This window comes from Hyla sarda, chromosome 9 (assembly GCF_029499605.1).
Source record: "Hyla sarda isolate aHylSar1 chromosome 9, aHylSar1.hap1, whole genome shotgun sequence".
Lineage (NCBI taxonomy): Eukaryota > Metazoa > Chordata > Amphibia > Anura > Hylidae > Hyla > Hyla sarda.
This window is the reverse complement of record NC_079197.1, coordinates 99,150,613-99,162,849: the sequence shown is the minus strand read 5'-3', so window position 1 is coordinate 99,162,849 and position 12,237 is coordinate 99,150,613. Positions and strand designations below refer to the sequence as shown.

Here is a 12,237-nt window from a genome sequence, read left to right as displayed (position 1 = left end):
ACTAAGATAACACATCCTAGATCTGAATGAACTAATCGTATGAAATACTTTCGTCTTTACATAGTTGAATGTGCTGACAACAAAATCACACAAAAATTATCAATGGAAATTAAATTTATCAACCCATGGTGGTCTGGATATAGAGTCACACTCTACATCAAAGTTGGATCAACCTGTAGTGTGGTTTTCCACTTTGATTTTATGTCCTTAAAACAAGTAAAAATGAGGCTCAGTAGTGTGTGTGGCCTCCACATGCCCGTATGCCCTCCCTACAACGCCTGGGCATGCTCCTGATGAGGTGGCGGATGTCCTCCCAGACCTGAACTAAAGCATCCGCCAACTCCTAGCCAACTCCTAGTCTGTGGTGCAACGTGGCGTTGGTGGATGGAGCGAGACATTATGTCCCAGATGTGCTCAATCGGATTCAGGTCTTGGGAACAGGCGGGCCAGTCCATAGCATCAATGCCTTCCTCTTGAAGAAATTGCTGACACCCTCCAGCCACATGAGGTCTAGCTTTGACTTGCATTAGGAGGAACCCAGGACCAACTGCACCAGCAAATGGTCTCGCAAGGAGCCTAAGGATCTCATCTCTGCACCTAATGGCAGTCAGGCTACCTCTGGTAAGCACATGGAGGGCTGTGCAGCCCCCCAAAGAAATGCCACCCCACACCATTACTGACCCACCGCCAAACCGGTAATGCTGGGGAATGTTGCAGGCAGCAGAACGTTCTACACGGTGTCTCCAGACTGTCACGTCTGTCACATGTGCTCAGTGTGAACCTGCTTTGATCTGTGAAGAGTACAGGGTGCCAGTAGCGAGTTTGCCAATCCTGGGGATCTCTGGCAAATGCCAAACGTCCTGCACGGTATTGGGCTGTTAGCACAACCCCCACCTGTGGACGTCAGACCCTCATACCACCCTCATGGAGTCTGCTTCGGTCCGTTTGAGTGGACACATGCACATTTGTGGCCTTCTGGAGGTCATTTTGCAGGGATCTGGCAGTGCTTCTCCTGCTCTTCATTGCACAAAGGCTGAGGTAGCGGTCCTGCTGCTGGGTTGTTGCCCACCTATGGCCTCCTCCATGTCTCCTGATGTACTGGCCTGTCTCCTGGTAGCGCCTCCATGCTCTGGACACTACACTGACGGACACAGCAAACCTTCTTGCCACAGCTCGCATTGATGTGCCATCCTGGATGAGCTGCACTACCTGAGCCACTTGTGTGGGTTGTAGACCAACAACCACAAGAATTTGCCCCTAGAGGAGGGGAGGGTATATAGGCTACTAAACAACAGATGTGCCCATAAGGCACCAAAATCCCTCTTCTTCCCTACTCTTGTAAAACTTAACTTTTATTCAGTTTGCTTATAATTAACCCAGGAAGATATTAAACATTAAAACCACAATTAGTTCCACCAACTCATCCACTATCCATCCCTATATTGTATCGCTGTTCTTATTCAGAACTAGCTTATGGAGGATAAACAGCACTAGCCAGTGCTGACTGATAGCAATTACACTTATTTCACTATGAGGTAGTTGCACCTGCAGTGTGCAATGCCTCTTATTGCTGTAATTCTTTGGTGGATACTATTGCAATTAAAATCAGATCCCTGCTACCATCCTACATGTTTCGCCACCATATGTGGCTTTCTCAAGGATGGCAGGTAGCAGAGTGAGGCTCCACATGTCCGCTCGGGGCTTTTATGCCCTCCGAGTCTGATTTCATAATCAATTGTCCCGCCTTTGTCGCATAGTGTAGTTGTCGGGCCAATCGCTATATCTCTTACCTGTACACTGTGCACACCTCAGATGCGTCAAACCAGTATTGTCCAATCGGGTTCTCGGATGCATACCTGCGGACGGGCTAGGCTCCACCATAACGTCTGTCAGCGCACGCCCGCAGTCTATGCTGCGCACGCACGTCAATCGGCCAACCCACAGGCGGGTGGTGTGCACGTCCTTTCATCCTCCCGTTCTCAGTTTTCTGCGCATGTCTTCGGACTTTAACTTAAACTTATATCGGAATCACTGTGCGCATGACAGGTATGTTAGTTTTTTTTTAAATATAGACATTCTGTGGGGGAAAAAAAAAACTAACAGTCCTGTCATGCGCACAGTGATTCCGATGTAAGTGTAAATTAAAGTCCGAAGACATGCGCAGAAAACTGAGAACGGGAGGATGAAAGGACGTGCGCACCACCCGCCTGTGGGTTGGCTGATTGACGCGCGTGCGCAGCATAGACTGCGGGCGTGCGCTGACAGACTTCATCCGGGGGTGGAGCTAGCCCGTCCGCAGGTATGCATCCGAGAACCCGATTGGACAATACTGGTTTGACGCATCTGAGGTGTGCACAGTGTACAGGTAAGAGATATAGCGATTGGCCTGACAACTACACTATGCGACAAAGGCGGGACAATTGATTATGACATCAGACTCGGAGGGCATAAAAGCCCCGAGCGGACATGTGGAGCCTCACTCTGCTACCTGCCATCCTTGAGAAAGCCACATATGGTGGCGAAACATGTAGGATGGTAGCAGGGATCTGATTTTAATTGCAATAGTATCCACCAAAGAATCACAGCAATAAGAGGCATTGCACACTTCAGGTGCAACTACCTCATAGTGAAATAAGTGTAATTGCTATCAATCAGCACTGGCTAGTGCTGTTCATCCTCCCTAAGCTAGTTCTGAATAAGAACAGCGATACAATATAGGGATGGATAGTGGATGAGTTGGTGGAACGAATAGTGGTTTTAATGTTTAATATCTTCCTGGGTTAATTATAAGAAAACTGAATAAAAGTTAAGTTTTACAAGAGTAGGGAAGAAGAGGGATTTTGGTGCCTTATGGGCACACCTGTTGGTTTGAGACACCGTCTCATGCTACCACTAGAGTGAAAGCACCGCCAGCATTAAAAAGTGACCAAAACATCAGCCAGCAAGCATAGGAACTGAGAAGTGGTCCATGGTCACCACCTGCAGAACCACTCCTTTATTGGGGGTGTCTTGCTAATTGCCTATAATTTCCACCTGTTGTCTGTTCCATTTGCACAACAGCATGTGAAATTGGTTATCAATCAGTGTTGCTTCCTGAGTGGACAGTGTGATTGACTTGGAGTTACATGTGTTGTTTGTGTTCCCTTTATTTTTTTGAGCAGTGTATACTAATTCCATAGAGTATATTTACTGAGGTTGTGTACATTATAAGAAAGCAGTATACTACCTTCAGCTGTGTTTTTATGGCTGTATTTACATGGTCACAGCCAGACGCAAAGAAAACACAGTGGCCTCTTTATTTTATGTCTTCTATTCCAGAACACAAAGACTGCGTCAGAGCCCCCTCTAGCCCCTCCAGTCTCAGAGGAGGAGGATGAAGAAGAGGAAGAGGAGGAGGATGAGCCCCCACCTGTGATAGCCCCACGTCCTGAACATACAAAATCTGTAAGAATCCTTTCTCTTAACACAATAGTAATGTATTTTATTAGAAGTATGTGTTGAACATAGGCTATGTTCATATCTATAAACTGCACTGTTGCTGGTATACATTGGGGTGCAATCGAAAAAGTATTCCAACATATACCAGAGTGTAGTCATTGACTTAATAGACGGAACATGACTACTATTTTTGGTCTGTTTTCTTAACGTACACTTTTTTTTTGTGGGACTTAAACGTATATGAATTGAAATAGATGAATAGTAATTTGACGGCACCTTTTCCATTTGCAGATCCCACAAGTGCAGGCTGATCACTGCTGGAACTCCTTCACAGCAGAATGCAGTTTTTAGCTGCTGTTAACAATGGACGTGCTATTTGTAGCTCGCCTCTATTAGCCGATCATGCCCTCATAGTCAACGTGCTTTATTCTAAGGTTTTTGCTCAACCATTTGAAAATTCCTACATAATCCTGAAAGCTTTACGTTTATTCACATACAATAAGTATTTTTTTAATAGACATTTTCTTCCAATGCTAAATAATTGAGTCTGTCTGTCACAATGAGCTGATTGAAAAGCATACGACTTCCATATAGAAGCATACGTACAATGTAAAGATGCTTTAGCATATGAATATCTGCTTTTATATGAATATCCTACAGATGACAGGGTTGGTGGGTTTGCTGCTTGGTTAAAGCTTTTATTAAGCCTATGGCAATGTCTCAAAAAATGCACATCAGGGTTTCTTGTGAAGACCATTATCATGCAAAAACACGTTTTCGCTTCTTATGCACCATTAGTCACTCTATTGCTACTACATGATTCCTTATGTCAACTCTTAAAGTTGAAGCCCATAGGCCAACATTGGCATTTCATATCTATCTTTTGTGTTAGCTTTTTTTGCTATCTATACCCACCCACTTAGATAAGGAAGAGTGAAACACTAAATACTTCAAGTAAATCTCAACTCATGACATAAAAATTACATTTTTCCACAATGATGAGTTTGCTGCCATCCTTCAAAATATTACCTATATCTAGCCTGTCCATCCGGGCTGTACTGGGACTAAAAGCAGCCCTGATGCTCAAATCTCAACAGCCCACATAAAATGAAGTCCCCTCATATCATGGAAAAATAGTGTAGCGCAATGCCTGTTTCAGTGTAGTTTCTCTAAGATGGTCCCACCTGTCACTACTCTATTGAATTTGTAAATGACATTATGAATACAACATTGAAAATAAAATAGGAATAGAAATAATACCAATAATACTGCCATACAGTAGTCATATACCAGGTCTACATAGGTCACATGCAGATTGCATAACAGTTGTAGAGGACTTGACAATTCTTCTGACTTGTCTTGTTTAGTAAATCCTTGTATTCCCCATAAAATAACAAATATTGGAACATGTTTTCATACAACGCTGCATTGTGTCAAAATACAAGGCTGTTACGTCTGTATTAGGGCAGCAAAAAATCTCAGCCTGGGTGTGATAACCCAAAGTGACACCTTCGGGTCATACGCTCATGTAATACTGGCCTTATTCCATCTACTGCACCTCTCCCAAACTACAAATGATTGCAATGGTACATCATCAAATAGCACTCTCCCTTGTAGACTGCAGTTTATAGGTGGACAACCTAAAATACAGTCCCATGTAAATAACATCCTTAATAGGCCTCACTCCTAACATGATGTCATACTTACCAGGTATCTACATCCTATAGAGGACCTGATCAAGAGTGATCCTCCTCTGCAGCTGCTCTGTGTATCTTCAGGGCCAGGACAGCGGCCTACAGAGGGACCAACCCATCTGGCATTTGTTAAAACTGCTGTCCATCTTTAGATTATGCATACACTGAGTATGTTTCATAAAACTTCTGTTTATGTCCTCAAAGAAAGTATTTCACGTGCTTTACAAATGCATTAATAACACATTTACATATGCACAATAATACATTTCAAATTGCTTAATTTACTCTAAAATGTATGTATTTTACTCTTCTTGCAGATATATACACGGTCCGTCATTGAACCAATAGCTGTACCTGTACCAGCTAAAGAGGCCTCAACTTCCCCAGTAACCACCCAGCCAGAAAACTCAAGCACGAGCACTTTGTACAGGAATACTGACCGACAACGCAAAAAATCCAAGATGACAGATGAAGAAATCCTGGAGAAATTAAGTATGTTTTCCTGTGCCCAAAGTTGTGTTTATTACCGTGATTAAACAACATAACCAGACCAATTTTATTAGAATCTAAACACTAAGGCGGAGTTCACATATTGTTTATAAAGTATAGGGGTTTAATACAAAATCAGAAACAAAATAAAGTGCACTACATATGAATGGGGTATTCCTAAACCCCATTTGCATGCTGCAGAATAATTCTATGCAGATTTGTCGTTAATGTAGATTCCTAGGATTACATCGCAAAAATTCAGAAACAATACTGTCTGTGTGATCTGTCTTCCCTGAAGACTTGGATGCTTTTTCCTATATTCCCCAATTGTTAGACAACTCCTGTATTGACAATTGCTACTGACCATGCTTGTTTCTCATGATCGTTGGAGTATGATAGTTAACTACACAGTATAACAAAAAGCTGTAAACCTGCCTTTATGTATAGATGTGGTTCTAAGGGGTTTGCACAAAGTGCCTAAAGGGACATGAACATAGTAAAAACAATTTAAAAAAAAGAAAATCAATTAAGAAATGCAACAAACAAATATACGGTCTATGTACACCATAGTCCACCTAGTCCACAGTCATCAGCTATAGGTTTGTATTGTTGCGCATTTGTCGCAAAACACTATTTTTTTTTTTACATAATTAAATAATAATATAAAAAGGAAAAAAGAAAATATTATGAAAACGAAAAAATTTACAATCGGGGATATTGCTTTGAGGGAAATTTCTAATATAAAGTATTTTTGTTGTGGCATTCCTTACTTAGCTCTGTGTGTCTGCTCAGGTGATTTCTGCAGCCGGGAGCTCACTCTTGTGACTGCTGTCAGCGCATCCACAGCGTGATATAAGCTGCGGCTGCGCTAGGTGTGACCCTACCCTAAAGGTACATTCACACGTACAGAATCTGCTGCAGATATCAATGTAATGAAATCAATGAAAGTTTGGGCCTGCCATTTGTTAGATTACATGGCAGCTTCAACATCTATCTCATGCATCTATGAGATTGTTTAGCTTTTAATATACAAGGTATCTTTTAATCTGTTCTGCAGCAGTTAGGCTTGTGTTCACACCTATTGTTTGTCATCAGTACAGGTTGTTATCTAAAAAGGTGGTACTGGATTAAAGAAATCAGGCTGCTTTCTTACAGAAAAACGGAGCCACACCTATGCATGGATGTTGTCTGGTATTGTAGCCAGCCTTCTTTGAAATGAATAGAGTAACATTGTAATGCCACACACAGCTGGTGAACAAATGTGGCACTGTTTTCAGTAGAAAGCATCCATGTTTTTCTTATTCCGTACCACCTCTTTAAGACCACATTACATATTTTACAATTTACCCATCCACTATGGTATTGAACATAATGTATGATTTTTTTTTTTTTTTTTTAAATAGTGGCATTTTGGGGTTCAGTCTTTTTTTTCCACTTGTGATTTATATAATGTGTTTACTTAGAATAAATATGGAATATATGGGTCACGGGTGAATAATCAGCTTTGTTATAAACTGCACCCATCCTGTCACGTGTCTTCTTTAGGTGTCAGTGTTCATTGGTGATGGTGGGACAGATGATTGTATTTTTATCACTGAATGTAACGAAGATGGAAGATGACATATCAGATTGCATCTCTAATTTTTGTGTATACATTTAGTCATTATTTTTCTTTTTATAATGTGTGCCTACAGGAAGCATTGTCAGTGTGGGTGATCCTAAAAAGAAGTACACAAGGTTTGAAAAGATTGGCCAAGGGTGAGTATGGAATATTGTTTTATATAAATTTGCATAAATGTTAGAGTAAATCAATGTAAGCTCTAGTTGTACAGGATTGTCAGTTGTTTTAATAAGAACTCCCACTGGACCAGGATTCAGATGTATTCACTAGTTCTTATATAAAAGCACTGCTTCATTCCCCTCTACAACCCATATGGGATGTCTTCTTCCTTATACTGAAATACACTGATGCTGAGAAGTAATATTTCCACCATACCCAGAGTGCTTCTCTGGGTGCTCTGAACCTTCTCTGTAGGTTGATAAATTGAATTAAACAGGCTTAGTATAAGTGTAGAGTGCTGTGTGTGCTCTCCTCCCTATCTACAATCTAAAATAGTACAGTCTGTGTGATCTGTGTGAATTCTGCCAAAAGAATGAACATGTGGGGAATCTGGAATTCCCGCTGAGGAATGTTGCTCCGCTCCGAAATTTCACAGTTTTAATAGTGCAGCAGAATCCCAGTAAAACAATGGGAGGCTGCTACCCCGGAATTTCCCAGCAGAATGCCTTTCATGGGAAGGAAAAAAAAGGTGTGAAATTGCCCTTAGGGTGTATATACTCTACTTTACAGCTGTGAAGGTACTGTATATGTATATCTCTGATGGAAAAGTCTAGCATAGATCTCTGTATAGTCAGTGGCATATTTTTCCCTTAGGCTGCTTTCACACTATAAAATTCATCTGTTAAAAGATCTGTTCTAAACGTCCGTTAGAAAAGCTTTAAAAAGGATGTTAAACGTCTGTTACAAAATCCAATTAAAGTCTATGGGATTTTTTATATTATCCGTTATGACCCGTTATAGCCCATCATGACTAATGGATGTTAGTTGTGACGGAAGAAATAACGGCACGTGCACAAATTTTTCTTCCGTCACAAGAAACGGATAAATTAATGGCCGTTATGTTTAACATTGAAGTCTATGGCAAACGGATGAGCCTTTATGTAATATCCGTTATTACTTCTGAGCATGCTCAAAAGAGGTGACCTCAGCAGACTCCTGCAGTGCTGAGGGACTACTACTACTCCCACCATGGAACAGACTTGTTTCCATGATGGGAGTAGTAATTCCCCGGCTGCAGGAGTCTGCAGACAGCTGGGGAGGCTACATTAGTGTTTGTACTACTACCCCCATCATGGAACAGAGTCTGTTTCCTGATGGGGGTTGTAGTACAGGGGCCGGGTTTCACTTCTTAGACCCAATGCGATCCGAAGTTATTAAGCAGGGGAGCGGGCGGCATGCTCCGCAACCCTGCGATGTATGGTGTGTTTTAACTTTCATTTTTGAATCCCGCGCGGGGAGCCAAGAATGGTCAGTACTGAGGAGCCATTCAGGGCTCTCCGCGGGGTTTTTAAAATTAACATTGTGAGTGGCAACGGGGGCCATATGTATATTAAAAGCGCTGCAGGGTGGGGGGCAGACATATGGCCAATATATCCAGCCCCCCAGCAGATTTATAAATATATACCCCTCCCCCCCCCCCTGCCGGCACATTAATAAATATATACCCCCCGCAGCGCATATATAATGTTTCCCCCGCAGCGCATGTATAATTTACCCTCCACATCACATGTATAATATACCCAGCGCAGTGCATCTATCTATATATATATATATATATATATATATATATATATACACATGCCACCGCAGCGCTATATGTGAAAAGTATTCTAGCAGCAGCGGCCCCATGCTGCTGATAGAAATACTTTTCATACGTAGTGCTGCAGTGGCATATGTATATAGAAGTGCTGTGAAGGGCAGATAACGCTATATGTCTGCCCCCCCCCCCCCCCCCCCAGCGCATCTATATACATATACCCCTGCAGCGCTATGAATGAAAAGTATTTCTATTAGCAGGGCATAGTGTCAGCAGCCGGCTGCTTAGGGGGCATGATGTGACGTCACGAGGGGCGTGGACGTGACGTCACAATCCACCCGCACCCAGCATTCTAAACGAATGCCGGGTGCTGCACAGAGATCACAGGGGTCCCAGCTGCGGGACCCCCGCGATCAGACATCTTCTCCCCTATCCTTTGGATAGGGGATAGGATGTCTAGGGACAGGGTATGCCTTTAATATTAGCTTTGATAAGACATGAACTTATGTACCACTATAGGTAAATTATTTGTTGATATTGGTGCAGGATACTGTTATTAGCTTTTATCCTGGCTTCTGACCAGACTGTGCATATAGCCAGAACATTTTAATGTTCATTGTCTGCTTCTTATGATTCTCCTATAATTCTGAAAAATTGCAGTCTGATGATCTTAATCTGCAAGTATGACTATCCATCTTGCTTTCTTCTTGCTGTGTGGGTCTCGCCATGTATGCAGCATCATCCTAAGGCAGACAGGATCTTTATTATATCTTTCTCCCCCAGTGTTTCTTGGCAGGGTTAGGCAGGTAAGGAGGTTTTGGGAGACAGCCAAGATGTATATTTAGTGTTGATCTAGAAGCATATTTATAGAGTCTGTTCCAAAAAGTCTAGGAGGAGCAAAGATCTTACAGGCAAGAAGAGATGTAAACAGGTAGTGCGCCGCACTTCAGCCTCGCTCAGCCCATAAATGATAGCTTACTTGTCATTAAAGACTTGTGTTTAGCAAAAACATTGTAGAAAGTCGGAAACTTTGATCCAGTGTAATATAGCACAGAGCCGGCCTCAAGGGTGTTGTGGAGCCATATTTTTTAGCGAATGATACTATCATTATGGGGACTGTTACATGAAGCTTTTCATCAGGAACTCCCAGAGATCAGGAGAGCGCTTCTAGTTTAATTACTGGTCCAGTCATTCAGATGAAGGAAATCGTCAGGCGTTGTCAATATAATGGGTAGGATGGGAGACTGATAGACGATTGACTTTTTATCTACGCGCCATCGCACAGAATATTGCACTACACAGGTTAACAGAATGAACAATATGACACAGAAAGGGAAGCGGAAGACCTTGGTTTTATATTGTCTGCTCAAAACAGATGACTTTATCGAGATTTATACATTGTGCAAGTTGCCAGTGAGACATAAAGGGGGTTCGTCTGGAGTACATAAAGGAAGCAATAGATACTCATTGATTTCAACTGCAAATCTGTGTAGGGTGCTGAGGAGGCACAGTGTGCGTGTGGGTGTAATCCGTATCCTATCTGCATTAGAGTAAAAATGGAGTAGAGCATAATATATTAGATGTGCACGTAAGATTATCCCAGGCATGTTTGAATGGTAATTTCAATAAATTTGTATAAATCAATAGTTCTTGTTGCTTCTTTTGAGTGTGTGCTTTAGAGATCTAAGGAAGCAGGATCCCTCTTCTGTGTATGGGAGCCAAAATAGATGTTATGCCCCATTCACTAGCTCAAGCACAACTAAAAAATTAATCTGTTAAATGTCATATACAAGTTATTCAATGCCAGAGATGGTGCTATTCCTACTTACACAATTCATCCTAAAAAGTTACTTAAAAGGACAGCTATGTTTTACATACACTTATTGTGGATTTATCAAAACCTGTAAAATAATACTTGTATGTTTATTCCTGTGTTTAGTATCTTATTTAAAACACTTCACTTCTAAAACATATTTAAATGGGTACTCCACCCTTAAACATCTTATCCCCCTATCCAAAGGATAGGGGATAAGATGTCTGATCGCGTAAGTCTGGCCGATGTGACCCCCCCGCACCCCAGTGATACAGTGCACGGATGACGGGCGACCGCAGCCGTCTAGCCCCCTCCATTTTTGTCTATGGGAGGAGGGGTGACGGCTGTGTAGACATGAATGGAGGGGTGTGGCCTGACATTTTAATTTTCAGAACGCCACTGGTGCCGGCCCAGAGATCGCGGGGGATTCCAGTGGCCTGACCCCCTGCGATCAGACATCTTATCCCCTACCCTTTGGATAGGTGATAAGATGTCTAGGCATAGAGTACCCCTTTAACCCTTTAAAGCATACCTGTCAGATCCCCCCAAAAATTAAATTATGTTACTCAGTACCTAATCCTGACCATGTACATTGAATTGTTATGCTGCTATCACCTATATTTATTATTAAAATACTTCTTTTCATATGCTCACAGTGTTAGAAATCCTCTCAGGGAAAGGGGGTGTGTCCCTCCCTTGTGCTGGTGGGAGGTGATTGGTCTGTCTGCTCTTGTCCATGACCTTTAGTGGTGGGATTTTCAGGGGCTGTTTCCTTTTTATAAAATATTTTTTTTATAATGTAAACAATCATATTACAAAAGGTCACTGACTGATAAGTCATTATAGGGTTTTCCTCTCATTATAGTGATAGCTTATCACCAGGATATGATATCACCTTCTGATCTGCCTGTGTTACCCACTGTTCCTGGGAATAACGGGCCACATAACACAAGTGGGATACAATGTGATATTCATTCCTGGTATATTGGATAGTTCATAGCTTTTTATAGCAACTCGTGAAATATAATATTAGGTATGAATTGAACCTGACACTTATAATAATCTGACTTATACACTAGAGGTATTATAATAGAAGAGAAGTGTGGACTACCTATCAATAAATTATTAAAGTAGTTACCTGGAGCTTTAAAATGCCTATGCAAATATAAGACACTCCTGTTGTACTGTAGCTACCAGCAGGAACCAGTTCTAAATATACTGTAGGTGATGAAACCCTTTCACTGCCAATAATACCCCGGTTCTTTGTAACACATGCCTGTGAGCTCATTGCAATCTTTTGGCTGTTTTGCAGCTTCCGTTCTCCATCTAATGCTCTTGTATCTTATTGATAACTGATGATTTTCTGTCTGTGCACAGGGCATCTGGTACAGTGTATACAGCTATAGACATTGCTACAGGACAAGAG

At 41.8% G+C, this 12,237-nt stretch overlaps 1 protein-coding gene across 13 annotated transcripts in view; it reads left to right on the top strand.

The window, feature by feature from the left end:
* Nucleotides 1–12,237, top strand: part of PAK3 (p21 (RAC1) activated kinase 3) — a 188,285-nt gene that overhangs the window by 162,486 nt on the left and 13,562 nt on the right. For all 13 annotated transcript variants that reach the window (XM_056540322.1, XM_056540324.1, XM_056540326.1 and 10 more), the window contains 4 exons: nt 3,319–3,444; nt 5,450–5,624; nt 7,316–7,379; nt 12,189–12,237. In XM_056540322.1, coding sequence (XP_056396297.1) covers nt 3,319–3,444; nt 5,450–5,624; nt 7,316–7,379; nt 12,189–12,237 — 414 coding nt within the window. The remainder of the gene's footprint in view (nt 1–3,318; nt 3,445–5,449; nt 5,625–7,315; nt 7,380–12,188) is intronic.